At 38.0% G+C, this 25,960-nt stretch overlaps 2 protein-coding genes across 4 annotated transcripts in view; one reads left to right on the forward strand and one right to left on the reverse strand.

Moving 5' to 3' along the window:
• Window positions 1–13,694, reverse strand: LOC109101605 (protein LSM14 homolog A-like). 3 transcript variants are annotated; one of them, XM_042715773.1, is made up of 11 exons: window positions 13,420–13,694; window positions 12,365–12,528; window positions 11,020–11,164; window positions 10,699–10,812; window positions 7,412–7,591; window positions 6,299–6,379; window positions 5,383–5,562; window positions 3,479–3,641; window positions 2,607–2,645; window positions 2,277–2,508; window positions 1–2,150 (listed from the first exon to the last, which is right to left on the reverse strand). In XM_042715773.1, the coding sequence occupies exons 1-11, from the start codon at window positions 13,538–13,540 to the stop codon at window positions 2,127–2,129; spliced, it is 1,443 nt and encodes a 480-aa protein (XP_042571707.1). In that variant the 5' UTR covers window positions 13,541–13,694; the 3' UTR covers window positions 1–2,126. The 3 variants fall into 3 exon arrangements, with proteins under 3 accessions (XP_042571707.1, XP_042571708.1, XP_042571709.1); XM_042715774.1 differs by lacking the exon at window positions 6,299–6,379 and having other exon boundaries at window positions 13,420–13,693; XM_042715775.1 differs by lacking the exon at window positions 10,699–10,812 and having other exon boundaries at window positions 13,420–13,692.
• LOC109101933 (NACHT, LRR and PYD domains-containing protein 3-like) overlaps window positions 13,038–25,960 on the forward strand; it is a gene marked incomplete at its 3' end in the record, with an annotated part of 17,195 nt that continues 4,272 nt past the window's right edge. The window contains exons 1-10 of the mRNA XM_042715939.1: window positions 13,038–13,227; window positions 17,799–17,879; window positions 18,003–18,110; window positions 18,205–18,321; window positions 22,314–22,421; window positions 22,516–22,632; window positions 23,035–23,133; window positions 23,234–23,305; window positions 24,013–24,050; window positions 24,139–25,930. Of these exons, the coding sequence (XP_042571873.1) occupies window positions 17,836–17,879; window positions 18,003–18,110; window positions 18,205–18,321; window positions 22,314–22,421; window positions 22,516–22,632; window positions 23,035–23,133; window positions 23,234–23,305; window positions 24,013–24,050; window positions 24,139–25,930 (2,495 nt within the window). The remainder of the gene's footprint in view (window positions 13,228–17,798; window positions 17,880–18,002; window positions 18,111–18,204; window positions 18,322–22,313; window positions 22,422–22,515; window positions 22,633–23,034; window positions 23,134–23,233; window positions 23,306–24,012; window positions 24,051–24,138; window positions 25,931–25,960) is intronic.

The raw sequence follows: 25,960 nt of genomic DNA on the forward strand, positions 1-25,960 counted from the left end.
GATAGTAAACGGTTTATTCTTGCATCTAGTAAAAACCTCTTTACATGTAGTTGTGAACAGATACATGCTGGGGTTCACAAGGAAAGCATGTCGACCCTGATGAAAGGATTTGGTGTTCATCACAAGACATCTCCAGAACAGCATTTGCCTCACAAGATCGGTGGTTTGTGGACGAGACCTGCATGCAGCAGCTTACCCTTTATACGCGAGTATCACTGTTCCAACATTTACACTGTAATAGACAGCCTCTAAAGAAAACTCTGCAATTAAGTGAATAGATTCTAGCAGGATATTTTTACAGTAACATTCCTAATAATTAATAATAATTAAAAAAAATTTAATTTAGGACAGCATGGATGTTTATTGTTCCTAAAGGTAAGGTAATAGCTTCTTTATTTGTTCATACTGAGCAGTTAATTATAAAAGGCCCCATTACGAAGGCCTAGGTAAATCATGTCCATGTGCTTTAGAGAGAGATTCACTCTAGTCATCCATCACTGAAATAAAGCATCTATTCACTGAATTTAAGAGCTTGAAAAGTGCAAGAGGATATTTCACTTCAAGATCCACAACTCTAAATGTTTTGCATCTTACAGACTTGTACTTTAATGTATGCTATAATCTGAAAACAGTTCATTTTATTAACTTAACCCAAATATCCCAACAGTTTAAACAAACATAGCAGAATATAATAAAAAATTAAAATTACAAAAAACTTGCAGAGATGTCACAGCCATAGGCTTCACAATCAGAACTGATCAGTAAAAATCCCAAACCTTCAACTTCAGTGATAAATCCATAAAAAAAAAAAAAAAAAAAAAAAAAAGACAAAATCTCCCTGCGAGAATAATGCACAGCTGTCAGAGGACAAAAACAGATTCGGTTTACAAAATGCGACTGAAGTAACATCATGAGCGATGCGTGGGTGTGGATATGACATCACAATGTGCACGTCAGGTCACATGACATTATGCTAGTGCAGTCAGTGATTGTAAAACACAGCAGCTGAACAAGGAGAGGCGGGAAAAGCTAAACAACATTCTGCCTTTTCAACGGTCCAGCTTCCAGTCAGATTCAAGCCAGAAAGCATCCAGTGGGAAGCACTGCTATTGAATAATATCTGGTAAAATAATCATAAGTGCTCAGCGTGACACGTCAGTTTCACTCGATGTTTGATGAGGCGAAGGACAGTCACGTAATCTGAATGTTGAATGATTGGATTATAATTAGTGGTAAAAGCTCTTCGTCAAAGTAACTGCAGCACAGAGTTCTGTAGAGTCACAGAGTAGCATTATTTCTCAGTAAAGATGGACGTTCACTCATCAGTAAACGTCTGCTACAAAGTGCTACACACTGCAAAGTGGACCTCATTGAATATAAATCAAACCCACAGAAAAAAGAAACGCATCACTGAGTTCGCTCTGCCTTGGTTGACCATATCCTCTCATTTTAAATTGTGCTATTTCATTGTTTCCCTCGAAATCAGCATTTCTGTGTTTTTCTCCATTATATCTAAAACTAAAACATCCTTTAGTGGAACTCTATCAATACTGGCACATGAGGAATCTCACTACAAACTACAGACCTCTCACGAGGGTGTGTGTGTGTGTGTGTGTGTGTGTATATTTATATATTTAAAAAAAACATACTATTTGCTACAAGAACAGGAATAGTGATGTTGGGGGCTGAAGAATGAAATTACATTAGAAAAATATGACAATGCATAACTGATTTCCAGGCAGTCTATTTCGATGCTAAATGCTGTAAGATACTTTATAGCAAAACAAGTCAAAAATAAAGCTCATTCAGTGATCAAAAACACAGTATGTTGTTCTAGATAATCTGTTAGCTGTAAGCAGCAGTATATCAAATTCAGGTTAAGCACTGAAGGTCAACGAAACAAGAGTCCTTCAGAAATCAATACATTTGAAACCGTCTGGAAATATTATTCTCAAATTAACGATTCAAAAAAATAGCATTTGTTCCACTCCTCGGGAATAAATGGAGAAGGTGTTTCATTAATAGCCAGGTTTCAAGCAGTGCTGGTGACAGATTTTTACAACACATGTGACCCGAAGCGCAGTTCCCACACAAATCAGGTCTTCTGGATCCGCTTTCTCCCATCACTATACAGCAACTTTGTTATCCTTCTGGAAAAACAAATGAAGAGAGAAAAAAATAATTATCTACCAACAGTCATTTACATTATTAATCGCCACAGCATGAACATTTAGTCACATAAGCGAGTGATTTATCATTTTTGTCTCGTTCATTACCCTGTATTCAAACTCAGCGAACTCTCTTCCTCCTTGACTTCCTCTGAATACCCCTCTATAGCCACTTCCCCCAGGGTGAGATCCGAACCACCCCCGTCCGGCTCCGCGGCCCCGGCCCCCTCTGAAGCCCATGCCACCGCGACCTCTGAAGCCTCCGCGACCCCGCCGCAGCGGGAGGCCAAACGTCTCTGCGTTCATCCTCCGCTCCTCCGCCCAGGTCTGCCTCCTCTCTCTTAAATAAAAATGATGAAAACCAGTTCAAATGCATTTAATGAAGTGCTTGTAGCGAGGCTAATGCTGTTCAGTAGTTTTGGTTTCTGCTGTACTCACCGGGGGAAACCGAATCCTCCAGACCTCTCAGCGGCCTTCCTGTTTAAAATCAGGTACAATGACGAGATTTATGAATTTGGTGCATCATGTGAATAAAGTGACATTTTACACATGGAGGCTCATATTAAAGTAGGGATGAAATGGTGATGAAATTCCTCTTGGTTGGTATTACAGTTTCTTAATTTAATTATTAAAACCGTATTCAATTACCAAGATTTGAACAAGTCGGTATAAAGAAATCCCGTCCAGCATAAAGCAGAGTTTGAAGTCACTGTCACGTGCGCACAGCATGCACAGAAGTTTCGTTTTGTGTGAAACCATGATGGAAAGCTGGGAGCTAAAGTTAATGATTATTAATGCTACTTATTTGATTTATATTTGTTTTAACAATAAGTACAAGCTGTGACTGTGCCAGACGTTACTCCACGCAGAGAACACATCATCACATCACTGAATATTATAATTAGTGCTGGGCAACGATTACTCGCATCCAAAATAAAAACTTTTGTTTACATAGTGTATGTGTGTACCGTTTATATTTAATATGTATATATAAATACACACACATGATAAAATACATAAGATCATTTTTTTGACTTGAAATGTGAGGTTTACCATTTTATGAAACTTTTTCAAAGCTTTACGTGTTAATGCAAACAAAAAGTAATTTAATTTGTTGTTTGTTGACTTTATAGAACTTGGTTGTTGGTTGATTCGTTTGTTGTTTCTTTTATTTTATGAACATTTCCAGCATATTTTAACCATACGGTGATAATACAGATAACCGTGATAATTTTGGTCACTATAATCCTGATGAGAAGTTTTTACACCGTTTCATCTCTATATTAAAGGTGTGCTGGATGTGAACTGACCTTGTGTCGTCACAGGAGATGTTGTCAAAGAAGGATTTGGATTTATCGTAGTAGCAGTTTGGTCCGAGAGGATCTTCCTCAACAACGTTTCCTTCGCTGTTCTGAGTGTCGACTCCCGAATCCCCTTTATCCTCACCATTCAAAGCCTTATCGGACTTCTCATCTGAACAAACACATACACTTAATACACAGAGAAATACACCAGCATTTTTCTCCAGACTACAGCATGAGGATGCTATCTGCTTTACACTGTACTGTGAAAGTGTGCTTAATTGTAATCAATATGCACTTTTAGTATACTTAAAATCATAAGTGTACTTAAAAAAATGTACTTGCAGATAAAAGAATATTAATGAAATAAAGGAGACTACATTTTTTTTTAGCAATGTCTTATTTGTAATGTCAACACTCCTGATGAGTTGACTAACATACTAAAACACATTTTAACTTGTGTTATTTGAAACTACATTTAAAGTTAATAGTGACTTTAATTGCAACTTTATCATGATAAATGTGCAATTACAAATGTATTTAAGTACATGACATACAAGTTTCAATAGAAATGGAATTAAAGGGGTCATATGACGCTATTTATTTTGTGTATTGAGTGTAAAAGAATATGTTAGTATGCTTAAACATTCAAAAACAATATTTTTCACATACAGTACAATATAGTGGCTCCTGTATAGTAGCTCCGAGTCTTTCTAAACTGCGCAATCTCTACAAAGTCCCACCTTCAGAAAAGAGCAATGTGCTCTGATTGGCCAGCTGACCCAGTGCGTGTGATTGGCTGAACATCTCAAGCGTGTGTCGGAAATGTAACGCCCCTTAACAAAATCGCTAGCTTCAGCTTCCAAAGCAATAACGAGAACTGTTAATAATGTCACAGGGCTGGGCGATATGGCCAAAATATCATTTCTCGGTTATTTTTGACTGAATTGTGATGTGTGGTATATATTTTGTTTTTGTAACTTCATATTTGGATTTTTAAAAATATGTATTTATTTTAAAATAAAATAAAACATTATTTCACATCCTGCCCAATGTTGTCCAACAAACAATGAACATATAAAAGGGGTTTGAAAATAAATAAAATTAATGTAAACCATGTAGATTATGCTATACATCATGCAAAAAAAGGTTAAAATCACATTACATTATAGCATTGTAATATTACAAACCAAAAACAAAAATAACGCTTTTTAAAGCAAAAGTTAAATTCACTAAACTAAAAATGCTAAATTATGCTGCTTTTTTGGAACCTGTGAAACCTTTTCAGGATTTTTCGATGAATAAAAAGTTAAAAAGAACAATATTTATTTAAAATAGGAACCTTTTGTAACAATATAAGTCTACTGTCACTTTTTTTTAAATAAATTTTACACATTCTTGCTGAATAAAAGTATTCATTTCTTTCAAAAAAAGAAAGAAAAAGAATGTACTGACCCCAAACCTTTGAACGGTACTGTATATTGTTAAAGGAGATTTCTGTTTTAAGTAAATGCTGTTCTTTTTTTTTTTTTACTTTTTATTCATCAAAAAAATCCTGAAAAAAAGAGTCACAGTTTAAAAAAAAAAAAAATGAAGCAGCAAAGTTTCTAATATCAATAATAAATCAGCATATCAGAATGATTTCTGAAGATCATGTGATACTGAAGACTGGAGTAATGATGCTGAAAATTCAGCAGCGCTACAGTGTAATAGGTTAGATTATAATATGAATTCAAATAGAAATCAGTCATTTTAAATTGCAATAATATTTCACAATTTTACTGTTTTTTTCTGTATTTTTGATTTTATATATATATATATTTTTTTTTTCTCAAAGTATATTTTCATAATTCGTCCTGCATAATAACTATGTTAACCTGTACTTTTTTGCATATTTGGTAATCTGTTTGTACCTTTGAGTTTGAGTTTGCTCTGGAACTCTTTGTCAATCTCATCTTTGTTGAACTGAGCATTGGCGCTCTCAAAGTCAAAGTCTTTCTCAAACTTCATGGGTCCTTCTCTGCGCACGGGGAATCGTCCTCTACCACGATGACCTCCGCCACGACCCTGCCGGACAGCAGGAGGACCACCAGCTGAGCACAGCACAAAACACAGGGTTACTGATCCAGAAAATGTGTCACAAATACACAAATAAAGTAGAAAAAAGCAGCATGCTGTGATGTTCAGTTGTTAGTGATATAAAGGAAAGTCTATTCTGACTGACATTACTTACATTTAGCTGTCGGTGTGCAGAAAAAGCCTGCTTTAATCAAGTTAAATTAAAAATAAAAGGCATTGCTAAAAGTAAACCAGCACAACTTGTGTAAACACACAGTTACGCAAGCATCATAAGAACACAAGGCCATTCCACACAGAGGAGTGCTAAAGCATTTAAAAGTATAATGACATATGAGTAAATACAGCATACTGCGTGAATCTCATGAAAACCTACTCTATCATGGTGACCTGAGGATAACTATTACAATTTTAATTACATTACAATGAACATTACAATTAACCCCTTTTTTCCTGCCTTCAGGGGAATATATGCTTAATGAAAATGACACGGGAAGACTATTGGTCCAAAAATCTGATTTAATTTCCTTTGTGCATTTTTCCTTTATAATCTTGGGGAGAAACACTCTCATCAGGCTGCATGAGATTCACCGCTCTGAAGTTCCTCTATAAGGAAGAAGCTCGCTAAAAGCCGCTGTATGGCTGCATGTGAAACACAGATGGACGAAGCTCTTGTAAGAATCATGCAGTTTTAGCATCCAACAGCACAACATAACTGCAGTGAAAGGCTTTTCAGCAGACACATGTTATAACCTGCAAGCCGTTTAGAAGCGTCCCTGTTTCCTCCTCTGGACTGACTGGACTCGGGTACGCTTGGTTTTGGGACATCGGCGCCTGGGAGAGCATAACTCTTTAGGACACATTAAGCTGTACCAAATCCTTGTAGCAGAACCTGTTTTAACACTAGTGTTGTTCATACGGTGTCATGTTTCTCTATTCTTATCATTCCTTTTTCTAAGAAACCCTAATAAAAGGCCTGTAATTCCTAAAAAACGAGCCAATAAGATCGAATCCTGTTAGGGGCCGTTCACACGGAGCACGTTTCTCCATTCCAATGTGCTATTTTTTCTTTTTTTTTTCTGTGTAAACATGCTAGATGGAGGTGTATGACTGTTCTTGCATCATTCGCAGTGTCTATTCTGCATCTATTCTGTCTTATTTTCCATTATTGCATCATCACTTTCTTGCTTTGTTTTTTTAATTTCTATTCCCCCTGAGTGCAGTGTCTCACATATTTAGACGCAAGAACACATTCTGTGTGAACGGCCCCTTAATGCTAAAGTCCACTTCAGTTTTTGCGCATACATGAGGGTCCATGTACTGTGTGCATGACGCAAATTTCATCACCTAAACAGTACACGCACCATACATTTTTTGTAACCATGCATACTTTGTACGTGCAGGTCGCACATGTGCATCGAGTTGGTTTTGCACTAATCAGTTCTTCCACAAGGTGGCAGCACTGGCTCAGGCCATAGTTTCAAAGTAGAAAAATAAACTAAAGAGAAGGAACAACTACAAAATACCGGAGACTGCAAAAACAACAGACGCCCGCATTGACAAGCGCTTGTGCTGCAACTTTAGTTTAAAAGAGTACGATGACATTTTTACATTCATAACTGCTGTAGGAAAATACAACAAAAGATGAGCTTTCTAGAACGCATGTGTCAAACGCCTGCATTCGCGGACGCTATCAAATGGAGTATACTTGAAAGGCTACGCATACGACTGTAAGCATACACTAACATACGCGTACAAAAACAAAGTATGCCTTGGCCTTTAAGCATCATTTGGAAAACTGGTACTTCTGAATTACAACAATTCAGTCTTGAGCAGCAGGTTTGTGGCATCTGGACTTATTCTCACCCCTGGTCTGTTCTGTGAGGTCCACAGGCTTCTGCGTATTAGTGGAAGCTGCGCGGGTTGACACAGGGCTCTTGCGACCCACAGCTGTGGGAGCAGCACTGGTGACTGCAGGTGCTGATGGGGCAGCAGGCTCCACTGGGGGGCTCTTTTGCAGAAGGTCCAGAGCCGGACTGGTGTGATCTGTATAAGAAGAATGGTGAAAGTTAAAACGGTTTACAGCAAAAAAAATATAAGAACCTCAGTCATCCGGATGGGAGGAAATCAGTGCAGGTTAGAAGACAAAATCTGGTAAGCTGTGTTAATGAAGTAATTTCTTGATTAAACAGAGATTAAACAGATCACCACAATCCAGTCACACACTCTCTATAAACAGTAGTTTCAAAAAACACATTTTTGCACAATCCAGACACACACTAAATTGTGTAGTAATTGGTGATGTTTTAAATAATTATTTTTTAGGGTTAGTTCACCCAAAAATGAACATTAGGCTGCAAAGGGGAAGTCGTGGCCTAATGGTTAATTTTGACTCCCAACCCTAAGGCTGTGGGTTTGAGTCTTGGGCCGGTAATAACACGACTGAGGTGTCCTTGAGCAAGGCACCGAACCCCCAACTGCTCCCCGAGCGCCGCAGTATAAATGGCTACCCACTGCTCCGGGTGTGTGTTCACTGCTGTGTGTGTGCACTTTGGATGGGTTAAATGCAGAGCACGAATTCTGAGTATGGGTCACCATACTTGGCTGTATATCATGGCACTTTTTACTCACCCCTGAGGCATCCTAGGTGTATATGACTTACATCTTTCAGACGAATCCAGTCGGAGTTACATTTAAAATTATCTTTGATCTTTCAAGCTCTATCATTGCACTCAGCGGGTTTTGCATTGCTTCAGTCCAAAAGAAGTTAAATAAAAAGCACCCATCCATAAAAAAAGGGTCTCACACAGCTCCGGGGTGTGAACAAAGGCATCCTGTTTCGAATCTATGCATTTTTGTAAGAAAAATATCCAGCTTGCGCTCACTGTTGTAAACGGAAGCAGTTTTGGGGGAATTACGTATGAGGTCAGCTTTACACATGCACAGCTCAGAAGTGACGCACGCGGAAACGCAAGAGAAAGATCAAAACAAAACAACAGTCAAGAATTAGAAGTACAAACCGAGGATTTGTAAAGAATAATGTCAGAGGATTTCGATATAAGCCAAGAGGAGACTGGTTTTCCTTTGCTAAAGTAAGGAAACTTTGCTTCCTTTGCTCCTGTGTATATATATGGATGGGCGCTTTTTATTTAACTTCTTTTGGACTGAAGCAATGCAACACCCGCTGAGTGCAATGATAGAGCTTGAAAGATCAAAGACTTTTAATGCAACTAAGACTGGATTAGTGGATTCTGAAAGATGAAAGTCATATACACCTAGGATGCCTCGGGGGTGAGTAAAACGCAGCCTAATTTTCATTTTTAGGTGATCTAACCCTTTAAATGTGCATACAGTGCACAGAATCACACTATAGCATTAGTTGTTAATGCAGTCGAGTCACTCACAAACTTCTATATTTTGCATCTGACCTTCAGGGACTCCAAAGACAACTTTATTCAACAATTTGTTTCCTCTGTGTCTGCGCACAGCTCAGATTTGCCAAAATGGCAGTACGCTGATGTGGAGTGACACAGAGGAGACAAATTGTTGAATAAAGTTGTTATTTTTGTTTTCTTTGTGTACAAAAAGCATTGTTGTCACTTCATAACATTACGGTTGAATCACTGATGGCAGATGGACTATTTTGACGATGCTTTTCATACTTTTCTGGACCCTGACAGTGTATTTTACTTGGCAGTCTATGGGACAGTCACAATCCTCCCTGTTTTCATCCAAAATATCTTAAATCTTTTAAGGGTTTGGAACGACATGGGGGTAAGTGATCGACAAAATTTTCCACTTGGGGTGGAGTATCCCCTTAAAGGATAATGGACAAGGTGGGTCCCACCTTGAAGAAGATAGCGTTACTTCATTTCTGCTGAGGGTGGTTTAAGATACCCTCTAATCCCTGGAGAACTTCCACAGGTGGTGATCGTGAAAAGTCTTTTCTCTGCAGAGTTTAAGGGCTTCAAAATTGTGAATTACAAAGCAGCAGCGACCCAGGGAAAGTACAGGTGGTGCCACAATAAATTATCAGTGCTCACAGGCAACCAGAAGCAGGACAGAATGAAACAACCAGTCAGGGTTGCAATTTTGTTCATTAAGGAATGAACCAGGCACTTGTCCCCATTTTGTACCAACACCAAATGTGCTGCACTGCTCCCAAAGGTGTGGACATGTACCCAAGTGGAAAGTTTTAATACGCTGATCTTATCTTGTCCACAACCCTGGACTAAGCATAACTATGTGGTCAGAGGGAAAGAAATTTGTTTTGGTGGAGCTGGAAGAACCACGGCAAGAGGTCGCCAGAAGGCATCAGAGAGGACAGCAAGTGCAAGGAGCTGGATGGCTGATTGGATAAGGGAACTCCCTATTAGGAACAGCCACAACAATATGGAGACTAGCATATTCAATAAGCACACAGGTTGAGGAATCACCGGAAAGAATCCACTGTTGTTATGGAACTGGAGAGAAGAGCTGAGCTTGCAGCCAGGACATGAGCGACGAGTTGTCCTGTACTACTGACTCACTAACTTGAGTCTCGTAACTGAGGGTTGAAACAAACAGGGACGGTTTGGCTGGGCCAGCCTACCAGAAGAGTCTAGATAGCAACCGATGAAAACCTGTGAAACAGAGGGAAGTTTTGCATGGATTTACTGGGCTGGCAACCCTATACACTGCGATCGCAAGAGGGCACCAGGCAAGTTTAGCAAACTTGAATCTCTTGAGAGTGCAGGAAGATAATGTTTTTCATCGTACAATAATGCCCCTGGTCACTAAAGTTAGTCTTGTCAAACAAATGGGTTAAACAGTTTGAGTTTCCATTGTCAACTCATGTATTTTGCACACATTTAAATGTGATTATACCCAAAGATCTGCAGTGTGTACGTGGCCTGTAAGTTATTTAGGTTATCAGAAAACTATTAAACCCCCCTTAATTTTTCTTCTTCATGCAGGTGCCTTAAAACTCTGAGAGTGAGAAGTGAAACTGTTACACATGAAACTTCAAAAGACAAAGAGACAACAGACACAAGACCACCAAACTAAACACAAAGCTTTATTTCACAGTGTTAAATTGAAAACGTTACTTTTTGATTTGATCTGGCAGTTCAAACTTTGAAGAGTTTGATTTTGGCCCCCAGGGAGAGGTTTACCTTCTGCTATGAATGCACTCAAAGTGTCACTGCTGAAAGCAGAGGCAACAGTACTGCTCTGAGACAGTGCTGCAGCCATGCCAGTGTCACTACCAGACAATCCCATTGTACTTCCTGTGAGGAAAGGAAGAGCAGGCACAAGAGGTGCCATAGGATCATCAAATATGGACTTAATTATCCTGTTCTGTCACTTCTGCTCAGCACCTTGTAACAAATTAATGTATGTGTTGCAGTATTTTACAGATCTATGTTATTATAAAAATGTTCCTCAGTTTAGATGAACTGAAACATCTTCAGTACAAAGCTGTGAAGGGGACTTACCGACTCCAACAGTGCCAAACTGCGGTGAGACCAGTGGGCTGGGGTTGAACTGGGTGTATGGCGTGACTTGTGGACGGTTGAACAGTCCGTATGACTTCCCAGATTGGAAGGATGAGGGTAGGGCAGAGGAAGATCCCATAGAGGACTAACAGAGGAATAAAGCATGATGAGGTCACTGTGCTATAACTGAAAACCAACACCATTCAATCGAAGAACTCTGAAACAAAGCTCAACGACTGAATTTCTTAATACAGGTTATTAAGAGGGTTAAGTTTATTTGTTTCATAGATGCTTTGTGTGGCATGTGTCTTTGTGATTTTAATCATGTCTGACTAGAGGTTGTGTTAGGAAAAACTCAAGTGTTAAATAAAAGTTTATTTGTTTCATAGACTTATTTTTTCTTTTTAATCTAGTTTTTCTCTTTAAAAAAAAAGATTGAATGCTTGGCTTACCAAAAAAAAAAAATACTTGTCCTGAGAGGAATGGCTTTAATTCTTTTTTTATGAATTTAAAGATTTTGGCAACTTTTTTTTTTTTTTTTTTTTTTGCAAAACAGCAGCATCCCATCCAAAATTAAAAGAAAATGTAATTATTGAAACAAATTAATGGATTCAGCTGAAATATTTAAATGTTAATACAGCGGAAGAGCACAAATCCAGAGAACACATTTAGTAGATATTACATAAATCCCAATCTTGCCTGAATCAGTACATGACACATAATTGTAACAAATAATATTTGGCAATAAAATTATATTTCAATAATTTAGACCTATTTCCTTCACTCTTTGAGTGCTTGTTTTTGTTTAATCTTATGACTATGTGGTTTCATGAGATATTTCTCTTCACGATAACGTCTCCATTTCAAGGTTTTTAACGTCACATGTTGATGCTGTCAAGCATTAATTTTCCATTGCTTTTGCTTTGGTACAGCAAAGCCAGACTAAGCAATAAGTCAGACACAACTAAGATTGTGTACGATTATTTAATAAACACTGCTAATTTTTTACAAAAAGTCTCCTGCTTCCTGTTCTTTCATTCTGCCTCTGAATGGTTCTTTGACTAAAAGAAGACAATTATTAACAGTTTTGGACACCAGACAGAATGCAGCGCTAACTGGTTTCAGACAAAAACTATATTTCCAGACTTCTGACAGGATAAAAGAATGGACTCTTGACTTTCCTGATATGCTGAAAGGATCTAACAATAGGCAGCTCACCAGACTTTGGCCTACGTGTGCCTAAAATACATTACTTGCAGTTATAATAAGTTAAGCCTATTATAAACCTTCATTTTTCCATTTGTACAGGGCACTTATTAGCCACTCAGTACGTCCTCGTCCATACCTGAACAATGGCGGGGTCCTGAGGCAGAGAGCATGTTGGTTTGGGAGGCTCACACACCGTCAGGTCCTTGATGTCACTTCCTCTGAATATAATATACTCAAATATCTCATCCCTGGGTGCGATGGGACGGTCCGTGGGTCGGTCCTCGGTGCCAAAGGAGCGCACTGAAACAAGCATCAAAAGAGCAAATCATGAGTTTTAAAAGCGCTTTCGTCTGAGTAACGTGTCTTCCTCTGAGATTTGACTTCAATAACGGTAACTGACTCTAATCTTCTTAAGATCAGACAGATTTTGCATGCCAAGTAATCCAGTTGTTAAGTCTGACCTCACCATTTCCAAACAGTGCTGACAAACCCTCACAGTGTGCTGTTACTGCGACCGAAAATCAAGCTCCTAACCTTCATAACACAGAAGGAAATCTCATGTGGACAGATACTTACTATATAGTTAAAATAATGCGTGTTAAAATGAGTAACAGTGTTACCACTATTTTTAACATTAAATTATTTATTTTATATAATTTAAAATAAATTAAGTAAAAATTACATAACATTATTTCATGCAAAAAAAAAAAAAAGTTTAATGCTTAATATATATTAAATTAAATCAATCACTCCAGAGTTTTACCAGGGTGACCATAGGTTTAGCCTAAATATCAAATATCATAGTGACTACTAAGACAACAGAGCTGTGTGGTAAATAGATTTTGGAAGGAACTCTGATGTATGTTTGTAACAGCATGCATCACTTAGCCAACAACTAACAGCTGGACAGAGGGAGGAATCCCACATTTAACACATTAACAAGCTGTGGGAAATCCTAGAGCGCTACATGCTCGTGCATGACATTCTGCCGCTGCGCAGGTGAATATTGTGCACACAACAGAAACACTCGTTTATGAAGCCTAAAGCTGCCGCACTGCTGTCTGGGTAGGGACGCTCACTACATTTTGAGAAACAACCTCGTTTCTAAACGCGTATAACGAGAAATACTAAGGCGTAGCGCGATCTAAAGCCCGTGAAAAGCGTGTGTTGTGTTTAGAGAGTGTTTTTGACCTTTGGCGAGCGCGACGGTGGAGTTCTCTGTGTCGATGGTGTAGAGAATGCCTTCATAACGGATCTCCGCCTTACTGATCAGACTGATCTTACTGCCGATATACGGCGTGCCGCCGCTCATCGTCCCGCTAAGTGACCGCTTGAGCTAAACTGAGAGAGTCTGGTTAAAATACAGCTCCACTTCACAGCATAAACAAACTGCAGCTAGCGCGTGAGTGTGTTTGCTAATGTAATATGGCCGCCTGCACTTTCAGGCCACCAGGCGGAAGTGACGTTTGACCGCGTTCATTTCGTCAGTTTCAGGGTTTTCCAACTTTTTTTTCTTTTCTACATTTTATACAGTCTATGCATATCCCCTCATCGAAGAATTTTGGTTTGATCTCTCCAAATTCTTCGCTTCAAAAACTTAACCAGAAGTCACCTTAACATTGTGTGATATGATATACTTTGTTATTTTTCCTCATTGTATTTAAAATAAAAGCAATAGAAAAGTGTCAAAACTGTATGACGAATTTAAATGTATTGTAATTTAACTCATTTAACTGTGTATCTGTATTTATTTATTATTTATTTGTATTATTTATTTATTTATTTATTTATTTATTCATTGTATTGTGTGTGGGTGTGTATATATATATATATATATATAATATATATATATTTTTTTGATAATATATATATATACATACACACACACACACACACTTATATATACATACACACACACACACACACTAAAAATTACTCTCAGTGTGAATGCACCATAAAGCTCACCTATTGCACTTCTATTTCCCATTCATTGTACAGATGCTTTTATCCAATGCGACTTACAAATGAGGAACTACGACAAGCAATATAATACCAATAAAAGTTTTATTATCATTATTACATGGACAAATTATTTAAATTCTCTGCCATCATTATTATATAATTTATAAGTGACGATGGGACTTATATATGAGGAACTTATTTATTTTATTAGTGAGTTTTTATTATTATTTTTTTTTAATATTATTGTTTTTATTATTATTATTATTATTATTATTATTATTATTATTATTATTATTATTTACCAATTTCGATTTTTAAGAAATACAATGCATCTTTATTTTGACAAGCAAACTCATATATTTGATCATCTTAAGACTTTATTTATTTATTTATTTGAGTTATACTTTTCTTCCCTATGTCTCATGACGGTAAAATGTCCATGGCACCTGCATCGGCGTATTGAAAGCGGTGAGCGTGATTTCATCAAGTACAACATGTTCCTGGATCAACAGTCCAATCAACCAATCAGAATTGAGAGATAACTTTTCAGGAAATATCTGTTTTAGGCTTATGATCAGCTATCATTTCCCACTGATTTTAGGAATAAATTATGGGTAGGGTTAGGTTTTGGGGTAGGGATTGGGTTAAGTCTATATTTTTGGACAGTAATGTTGATCCAGGAACGTGTCTTACTTGGTAAAATCATGGCTAAAGGGGTTGAGTTAATAAGTGAGGTAATTAATAAGGTACACCAATGTCAGTGAGAACGTGTTGCTTTCACTGTGTGCTGCTCCTTTAAAATAACTTGTTGTTCATTACGGTTCATGTTGCAGAATGTGGCAGGGCTGCATTCCATTTTATATAAGAAAAGGAAATGAAAAATAATGCTCACAAACAGTTGGAAAGCAGATAAATGTTAACCTACCTGGAGCTAAATTTTTTTCTTTTCTTAAGCAAGCAGAAATCTGTATTGTGAGGTAAGTAATAAAATATGCTTGACATTTTTATGTGAAACGTTTATACATTTATTAAATTTATGTAACATACGGTAGTTGGTTAATGTCTTCATGTGAGTCCTGCAGACTTGTAATCACTGACCTACACATATTTAATTTAATGATTTCACTATTATGTCACTATATTAAGATATACAGTTGCAATCAAAATTATTCAAGCTTTTTTGAAGATCCAGATTTTTATTTGTTATTTATTTATTTTTTAATCTATAGCAATTCAGTGGCATATTAAAAGTGATCATGTCAAAATTTAATATTTTGGAGTTACAGGATTTTTTGTGATACTGCTACGTCATAATTATACAACACCTATTCAACATTGCTGTTTTTATTTTTTTTTTAATCACTGATTTCTATGGTAGGGCACACATTTGTGTTTAAACACAGTTAAGCCTTTTGAAAAGTCTATAATAATAACTATTTGGGAATAGAATGTATGATCCAGAGCAACTGAGAAAAACCATCACTATACTGACAAAGACTTGTAAGATGACTTGATGAAAGGAGGGAAAAGCATTTCAATGCAGACTATAAAAGGAACAGTATCTTGGTGAACTATGTTAAAATTAATTTGGATAGACCTGTGGAGTTGGAAGAATGTTTTATGAGAGATGTGACCCAACTGGACTTTTGGGATCCATGGAGCAGCCATATGTCTGGAGGGGAAAAAAAAGGCAAAGCTTATGAGCAGAGGAACAGCATCCCTATCATCAAACATGGCGGTGCACCAGTCTTGTCATCTGGTGATCTCGATCTCGAGTGGCTTGTTCAGTCTTCAGATTTAAATCTCATTTAAAAAAATGAGGAGTAATTTAAAGAAACAATGTGGCAATGTGATAACCAAAGATTATCAGTGATCTGGAAACTTTTTGCTAGGGCTATAGTACTCGAGTCCGTTCTCGAGACATTTTTCTATCGTCCCGGACTTGTCTCGGACTGTATGTTTGCGCTGCATTTGGGTGTCTGACCGTTGCTGGGCAACGCATGACCGGCTCATGCTCGACCAAGTTTCAGCAAAGAATAAATGGATTTCCAGCAAAAAAAAACCCTTGCAGTAGCTCTGCTAATAAACTCATTTAAAAAATGGCTTATCCTTGTACAGCTTATCTCAGCTGTTTTTCCATCTTGGCTTAGCTTTCACGTTTGTTACGGGAAAGGCTTGAAGCTGATTCGTTGATTGCTGTCACATGACCAGCGGTGCACTGCTGCGTTCTGAAAGTTTAGATGTTTCTAAGCAAATTTTCTACCTGTTAGATTGTTATCCACGTCTAAACCTACCCCAGCTTAAACTTACCCTTTAAATATTGAAAAAATAATTATCCTTGTACAGTATGACAAAATTTCACTGTATCTTGGCTAGCTTTCATGCCCAGTAGAGCCAAAGGATCCCATCTAGCCTTAACTGTGCACATTTGTCACATCCCGAGCTTTGCGTGTGTGTGCGCTGCACCAAGGCATCAGTCATTTCTTTTTTGACCATTTTATACCTGTCAGCAAACAGTGTTTTTATAAAGTAAATAAAATGTAAAATAAAGTACAATAAAAATAATAATTAATTTGACCCTATAGCTCCAAACTCGGTATTTATGAGGGCCGGTGTCCTTTAGAGTTTAGCTCCATCCTTCTAATTAAACACACTTGAACCAGCTAATCAAGCTCTTACTAGACACACTAGAAACTTCCAGGCCAGTTGGATTTTTGAACTCTGCAGGGCAATGTAAAATTATTTTTCTTAGAATAGAGATATGCTGTCTGTGCATCAAATACATTATCAATATTTAAGTATGTGGTCTTGAAAAGGATCCTTTTTTTTCGGTGTTGGACTCGGTCTTGACTCGGTCTTGACTAGTCCTGGTCTTTAATTAAACTCAACAAAGCTGGACTTGACTACAGCTCTACTTTTTGCACATGAGGTATGTGCCAAGATTCCAGTAGAAAGGTGACAGAAGCTTGTTAGCACTTAGAGGCAACATTTACTGGAGGTTATAACGAGTAAAAAAAACAATTCTCTACAAAATTTCACTTTTGGGGGTTGAATATTTTTTGTATGTGAATATTGAGGCTGAATATGATTCCACCCCCTACCATTTTTAAAACAACATTACCTCACTCAAAAGTGTATTAATACACATTTTATAAGTTTACTGATGGTTGAATCGGCAGCAGAATGGCCTGCAGGTCAAAGGGGTTGAATAATTTTTTTTATTAAGTTACTCAAATGTCTATAAGATAAAACTTTAAGATATAACATTCTTAAATTAAGAAGTAAGAAATTTTGTGTAGATCCTTGAAATTGACCTGTCAGTTTTTCAAAAAATACCATTATACATTATATAATGAGATTTGTAAAAATGCATTTACAAAAAACAATGTGTCATTTTACAAATGTTTCAAAGTTCAAAACACATTTAATTCGAAGGAATGTCTCATTTGCTGTATGAAACCTCTTAGAATCTGTCATGTAAAAACAATCCATGCTTAAAGTCTTGTCCTCATTTGTTGTTATGCAAAAAGCCTCTTTGCGTGAGAATTCTGTCACTGATAATTTTACTTTCAGTGGTGATTTACATCAGTGTAAATCTGTTGTTGCAGGTTGAAGAATGGTTGAAGAATACTAATTTAGACTAAAATGAGTGGGGACAGAGGCCCTGCTATTGAACTGGATGTTTTAAGGTTAGTACGGTTTCCAGTTTATGCAATTGATTGTATTTGCACTCAATTTAACTCAACATAAAAATAAAATTCCTTATGACAGATTGTGATCAGATTTTTACAATTATTATTATTATTTTAAAGCCTAAACAAGCCAAATGAATCTGCTTCACCGGGACAGAGTTATGTGTCTTTGGGGAACGAGTCTATGATTCCTCAGTTAACCCTGAAAGAGAAAACATCTCAGCACAGGTGAGATCTTAGGGCTAATAAACAGGTGAATATTGCCACAAACAAGTGTTTTGTAATTAAATCTTATCTCCATTAAAATATTTCTTCATTTTAGGTTGATTAATCGTGAGGACTCTGACTTCTCTCTGCCCAGCAGTTTGTCAATGAAAAGTGAGCAGTCAATGGGTTATCCTCATAGCATCAGTGGAGGACCAGTCACTACAGAACTGAAGTATGTTAGCAGTGAGTTAAGAAATGTCTGTTACTCTTAACATCAACAATGTAACAGCTTTTGATGCAACAACATTAACAGCATTTAGTATTAGTCATCAGACGTCACAAGAAACCTGTTAGCCTAAAGTATACACAGCTGACTATAATATTATACTAAACTATATAATATTCTATAATATACTAATTGCTTATGATACACAGAAATTAATTTATTTCTTTAAAATGTCAAACTATAGAAGTTACTTAACATTATCAACAAATGTGAATAATTTTGCAAAATTAAATCTAACAATATAACTTCTGTCATCATTTATCTTCATGTCGTCCTACACGCGTATGAATCTTTTTCTTCCTAGGAACACCAAAGAAGGCATTTGGAGGAATGTTTGTGCTTCTTTTTAATACAGCTAATGTGTTCCATGACCCAGTTTTCCTTCATGTTTAATTAGGTTTATTGGTCCCAGGTGTTTCTCATCATCCCCTTGTCATGTCATGTGTATTTAAAGTGTTTCCTGTTCTGAGTTCTGAGTATTGAATGTCATCTTTCCCCGCTACATGTGTGTTCCTGGTTCCTTGGGTGTTAATTAAAGTCTCTTTGTTTGAAGTCTACTCCATGTCTCCTCGTTCCTCGCTCCGTGCTCCTCACAGTAGCGGTAGCGTGACAGAAAGGAACATGATTTTGTATGAATCTGTATGATTTGATTCATAAAAATATGTATGATTAAAAAAATAATCTAAACCTAATGCAAATTAACCCTACGTAGTGGGGTGTAAGCAGATTTTAAAGAAACATTTGAATGCATTCATACAATTTTGTCATCAACTTGAAAAAAAAAGTAATATTTTAATATTACTATAATAGTAATAATATAGTTATAAATAAGAATGAGAGTAAAAAAAAGTGAGTCTGCCTCACTCGCAAGCAAATTAGAGTTGTGTCTCAATTTACGACCCTATCGATTTAAAGGAATAGTCTGCCCCAAAACTAAATGGTTAATTCTGCCATGAGTCCCATAAAAGGGCACCTGCAACATGCTTGTAATCTGCTTGTCTAATGAGTACATGCAAAATCTTTGTGTGTGTATGCTTAAAGCAGGAGTTAGAAATAATGTCAGGCAAAAAATGTGTGTGATTTGTATGGGACCAGAGCATACACAGTCAGTTCCCTTTATTGTCAGAAAGCACAATGCCAATCCACGAGCCTGGGTCTCTTCAAGGCATGGAAGTCAGGCATCTTCGCCTCATGGCTCTGTTCATGGGACCCACAGGTCAAGTTGGCAGAGCTGCTCTCTCTCCTGCTTCAAAAACTTTCATTCTGGATCTGGAAGCTTGCTCAGCAGTCTTTTCAAATCTGGAATGTCTACCACTGGCTCTGAGGAGTTGCATGTATACAGACATGATGCAGGGGTTTCATCAGAGCAGCTTTCTCAACTGATTGCACTTGAAGAGCTGCTCAAGGTTGTGACTTGTGCCATGGTCAAGCTTAATTTAGATAGGCCAAATGAGCAGCAAGAGATTGTGCACAGAAAACTTGACAATCACTTCCTCATCTCTAATCAAGCACAACCGCACTGCACATCCCATTCTTCCTGGATCTCCACACCGAGGTGTGTCTGTCAGATCTGAGGACTGTTAAGAAAAAGTCCTGACCCCAGTATGGAGGCCCAAGGCTTTGAGGGTGAGCAAGGTTTTCTGGCCCCATCTCCACTTATTAATGAGTCAGCAAGCCCTCAAAATTTAAGGCAGTCTTCCTACCTGGAAATTGCCGGACCCTTGCTCCTGGTGCCAAAGAGGCCAAAAGAGGCCAAACCTACTTTGAATATCGAAAAGATGATAGCACTATCAGATTATTTGGCAGCATGATAGCTTCTGCCAAAAGGGTCCTGAAGACCCTAAAAATGATCTATCTTGCTTAAAAAAAGTGTACCCCTTCCCAAGAGGGAGTCTGGTTTCTATAGCCACTACTACCTGGTCCTCAAAAAGAGCAGGGGGTTAACTCCAACTTTGGATCTGCATTTTCTGTACTGTACTCTGAGGACATACAAGCTCAAAATGTTAGTGCTCAAGCTCATTGTGTCACCAGTTCAATCCAAGGATTGGTTTGTCACAGTAGATCAAAAGGACACATATTTCCACATCAGCATTCTGCCAGAACACAGGAATATTCTTAGATTTGCTTTCAGGGGTAAAGCATACCAGCATAGAGTCCTTTCTTTCATCCTATGACTAAACCTCAAGAAAGGTGTGCTATCTCTATATGATCCCAGTTCCTGACTTAGGGTTCCGCTCTTAAGCTGTGTTGCCATTGCAAAACCTGTAGGACTGACACCTCTCTCATGGGTGGGGTGCAGTTCTCAATGGCCATCCAGCCCGTGGCCTTTGGTATGGTCCTCATCTCTCATGGCATATACACTTCCTAGAAATAAGGGTTGTACTGTATTTATAGCACTGGAGTACTTCCTCCAAGAACTGAGGGGCTACCATGTGTTGGTCTGACAACACAACAGTAGCCTCTTACATCAACCACCAGGGCGGAATGTGTTCTCGCCCCTGTTCAGGCAGTCACAGCAAATCCCACTCTGAGTGGAAGACAGACTGGACTCCTTGAGGCCAGTTTATTTTCCAGGGCATGCACATCTGTGAGAAGACATCCTGCAGAGGCTGAGGCCTGGGAAAAGAATATGATTTGCCAGGATCAAGCATGCCTGTTGTTTGTAGCTCATAGTTTGGTCCTCAGACCTAGCGACTCCTCTTAATGACGTTCACTGGGACATACCCTTCTGGAAAGACCAGAGATGGCAACTCTTTACATCATGGTGTGAACATCACCACTTTGATCCAGACCACTGCCAGGTTGGTACAGTGCTGGAGTTTCTATAGGAGTGCCTTACAGCAGCCTACACTTAACCTACACTTAAAGTGTATGTTGTGTATGTGTATGTTGCAGCATTCGGCTATCCATGTACCTATTGACAGAGCTTCTGTAGGGAGATAACCCTTGGATTCTTGATTTTTGCATGGTGTCAAATGGCTAAAGCATATCTACAGGCCGTGAGTTCCTTTCTGGGATGTTTCAGTGGTCCTGGAAGGTTTATCAGATGTTCAATTCAAACCCTTATAGTCAGCCTCAGAAAACTTTCTGGCTCCTAAAGTGGCTCTACTGTTACAGTGGTCCTGTAGTGTTTATTGGTTTGTTCTATTGGTGTCAGAACACACTCCACTCGAAGTGTAACATCTTCCAAGGCATTATCCAAGGGTGCATCCTTAAAGGATGTTTGTGTAGCATGTTTGTGTAGCTTTCTGATGATATTTGAGTCTTTCTTTCAGTTTTTTATGACTTTGTTTTAAAGGTTTCTTCCCTCTGTGTGGCAGCATTGTTATTGATGGTCCCAAGGGCTGTCCTTAGGGCAGTGCAACTGGCCCCGCGACAAACGGACCAAGGGAGAACAGAACGCGATTGCGAACGGACCGAGGAGAGCTCCGCTCCTTACCTTCCACTAGGCCCCACGCCAGCTTGGGATGGCCCTGATGGTTCCATAACAAAGCCCATTTAGGTCTTGGTTCACTGTTGCAATTAGAATCTGGGGATTTAGTAACATAGGTGCCCTTTTATCTCTCACTGATGTGCTTCGTTATGTCACCTGACCTCACACTAGCCAATCCAATAGCCATGTTTTCAAACATGCTTCAGACATCACTCAAATGCAAGCGTTCCCATAGCACCAATGCCATAAAGCAGTGTCTCATTCCCTTCTAAGTGAACCGGGATACACATAAACTGAGATGTTTTTCACTGAAAAATCTTCTCCATCACAAATCCCTATGTACAGGTCTTTCTAAAAATGTAAGTGTGTAATTTTTGCCTGTATCATCCACTGTGCAGGAAAACCTCTCCCCAAACTAACATCATTGCTTAACAATTATTGCATGTCAATTCAACCCATCATACCAGTACCAGTTCTGTTTTTTATTATTATTATTTTTTTTTAGATTGAACAAGCCAGATAAATCTGCTTTACCAGGACTGAATTATGTGTCTTTGGAGAATGAGTCAATGTCTCCTCAGTTAACATTGAGGGACATAAATGCTCAACACAGGTGAGATCATAGTGCTGATATACATGTGAATACTGCCTCCGTCAAGTAGTATGTCATGAAATCTTATGTCCATTAAAACAATTCTTTGTTTTAGGTTGATTAATCGTGAGGACTCTGACTTCTCTCTGCCCAGCGGTTTGTCAATGAAAAGTGAGCTGTCAATGGATCATCCTTACAACATCAGTGGAGGACCAATCACTACAGAACTGAAGTATGTTAGTCTAGCATTAAGCAACAGTCTGTTTCTGTTAACATCAACAATGTAACAGTTTTTGGTGCATATATGTATTAATTATAGTCTTTAGACATGTGTACCAAAATGGTCTTGGTGTGAACAGGCCTTACAATTAGCATAAATAGAGGCCCTGCTCTTGATCAGCATTTTTCAGAACCATCTAGAGCCTGAGCTGATCATAGAGACCAATGGCTTGTTCCACTGTTTTCTACGGTGTACTAAGGCTTATGGTACCTTTGCATTTCCCAAAAGCAAAGTATAAGGTTTTTTTTTTTTTTTTTTTTTCAATCATGATTGCACATGCGCATTATTGAGCCCACAACATAAAGTGCTTGGACAGAATTGTATGAATGTATGTATTTATTTATTTATTTATAGCTTGAACAAGCCAAATAAACCTTCTTCACCAGGACCAAGTCATGTGTCTCTGGGGAATATGTCTATGACCTCACCGTTATCCTTTATCCCTGAACACAAGTGAGCTCATATACACCACGCTCTTATAAACATACTAATACTGCCTCAAACGAGTATGTTATAAAAACTGACTTCTTTTGGAATATTTCTTTATATTTAGGTTGGTTGAGCGCGAGCAGTCGATGGATTATCGCGAGAAATTCAGCAGAGAATCAATCCGTATAGAACTGAAGTATGTTAACAATGTGTTAAACAATTATAAACAATATATATCAATGTTTGTTACCATGAGATACATAAAAATGCTTTTAATGTATTTACATATTTAAATTTGCCTTCAGAAAGGTGTGTCTGCCTCACTCGCAAATTATTCAGAAGCCAAAAACACCCATATTTGAAAAATCTGAAAAATCTAATGTACAGAACTCTTTCTTTCTTTCTTACTTACTTACTTTCTTTAGTGTTTAATTTGTGCCCCCTATTATCCACTGGTCATTTTGGCATTGCTGAGCCAGGCTGATTGAGATTCTTAAATAGAGCAAGAAATATCCTGAAAAACCCAATTGTCATCTCATTCTAAAAAAAAAAGTCAAGAAAAGAGAAAGAAAACAGTATTAACAGCATTTTCAAACTGTCGGGTTTTAACGTCAAAGTGTAAGCAGACAAGCTGCTTGTTCATTGTGTGGATGAAAATCTAAAATTGTTTGATAATAATGTGCACTGAATTGGGACTACAGTAGCAATAGATGTTTTTTTTTTAATGCTGTGTGAACCTTTAAACTAAAACAGTATATATATATATATATATATATATATATATATATATATATATATATATATATATATATAGGAAAAAATGTATCAACAAAACCTAATATTGCATCATTAAATGCATCCTTTTTATTCACATATGTTGTTGTCACATATTTTGTTTTTCAGAATTCAGCAGACGGAATCAAGGTCAAACATTCTAAATGGTATTCCTTTCAATGGTGTCATATAAATGTTTTACAGAATGATTTAATAATTTTTTATTCTAACTACGTCTTATGTCAAACTTCACAGAGGATCTGATTGGGACATATCAGTATAAGAGGATGTTAAGGAACAGGTGCCAGTGTATATTTGAGGGGAATGAAGAGCACAGCGGCCCCTCTCTGCTTAACAATATCTATACGGAGCTCTACATCACTGATGGTCAAAGCAGTGAGCACACCAGTGAACATGAAATCAGACAGATTGAAACAGCCTCGAAACATCCAGCCACATGGGATGCACCAATCAAGGCTAATGATATCTTTAAAACTTCTCCCGTATCTACTAAACAAATCCGAAATGTGCTAACCAAAGGAATCGCTGGCATTGGGAAAACAGTGTCTGTGCAAAAGTTCACACTAGACTGGGTTGAGGACAAAGCCAACCAGGACATCCATATGATATTTCCACTCCCTTTTCGAGAAATGAATGTAATTAAAGAAAAGAAAATTAGTCTGATAAACATTCTTGAGTGCTTCTTCAATCTAAAGATAGATCCAGAAGTGTTACACTCAGATAAATACAAGGTAGTCTTTATCTTTGATGGACTTGATGAATGTCGGTTTCCTCTGGATTTCCAAAACAACAGGAGTTGCATTAGTGTGACAGAATCAGTCTCAGTCGGTGTCCTACTGACAAACCTCATCTGCAAGAACTTGCTTCCTTCTGCTTTAGTCTGGATAACCTCACGACCAGCTGCAGCAGGTCAAATACCACCTGACTTAATGGACTATGTGACCGAGGTGCGAGGTTTCAATGACTCCCACAAGGAAGAATACTTCAAGAAAAAAATAAGTGATCCAGACTTGTCCTCCAGGATAATCTCACACTTGAAGTCTTCAAAGGTCCTTCACATCATGTGCCACATCCCAGTGTTCTGTTGGATATCAGCTACAGTTCTCAAAAGAATGTTTTGTGATTCTGAGGGGGGTGAAATTCCCAAGACCCTCACACAAATGTACGCACACTTCCTTATGTTCCAGATCAAGCAAGGGAGTCACAAATATGATGAGAATTCAAAAAAAGGTTTGAAGTGGGATAACCAGACCACATTGTTGCTTGGAAAGCTGGCATTTCAGCAGCTTGAAAAGGGTAATTTATTGTTCTATGAAGAAGATTTGAGGGAATGTGGCATTGAACTTAATGTTGCATCAGTGTATTCAGGAGTTTGTACCCAAATCTTCAGAGAAGAGGCAGGGCTACTTCAGGAGAGGGTCTTCAGCTTCATACACGCAAGTATACAGGAGTTTCTGGCTGCGTTGTATGCATTTCTTGTGTTTGTCAACCATAAACGGAATGTCCTCAGTCAGACGACAAATGCTAAAATCATAAGTACTTTCAAAAAAATGTCAGTGCAGGAATTCCTGAAGTGTGCTGTGGATAATGCTTTAGCAAGCGACAATGGACATTTGGACCTTTTCCTTCGCTTCTTGTTGGGACTGTCCCTTGAGTCCAACCAGACTCTTCTTAAGGGACTCCTGAATGAGGTAAGTGATACTGAAAGCAGCATAAAAACGATTCAATACATCAAGGAAAAAATAAGGGACCACCCTTCAGCAGAGAAGGCAATAAGTCTTTTCCATTGCCTAAGTGAACTGAAAGATGATTCTCTGGTTGAGGAAATGCAGGACTTCATAAATTCGCATGGTTTTATTGGTGGAAAGCTGTCTCCTTCAAGCTTTTCTGCTTTGGCCTACATATTGCTCACATCTGCTGAAGAACTGGATGTGTTTGACTTGTCAAAGTTAATTAATCCAAGCATGTCTTCAAATGAGGGACTGTTAAGATTGCTTCCAGTCATCAAAGCATCCCGATCAGTTATGTAAGTATGTCATGGCAGAAACGTACTCTA

This window comes from Cyprinus carpio, chromosome A25 (genome assembly GCF_018340385.1).
Source record: "Cyprinus carpio isolate SPL01 chromosome A25, ASM1834038v1, whole genome shotgun sequence".
NCBI classification, from domain to species: domain Eukaryota; kingdom Metazoa; phylum Chordata; class Actinopteri; order Cypriniformes; family Cyprinidae; genus Cyprinus; species Cyprinus carpio.

What these genes read in the sequence shown, in the direction of transcription:
- LOC109101605 (XM_042715773.1), bottom strand. Translation starts at nt 13,540, where the DNA reads ATGAGCGGCGGCACGCCGTATATCGGCAGTAAGATCAGTCTGATCAGT. An exon ending in CCTCACAGAACAGACCAGGG is followed by an intron (nt 6,380 to 7,411) that starts GTGAGAATAAGT and finishes ATGCTCTCCCAG; the next exon opens with GCGCCGATGTCCCAAAACCA. An exon ending in GGAGGATTCGGTTTCCCCCG is followed by an intron (nt 2,509 to 2,606) that starts GTGAGTACAGCA and finishes TTTTTATTTAAG; the next exon opens with AGAGAGGAGGCAGACCTGGG.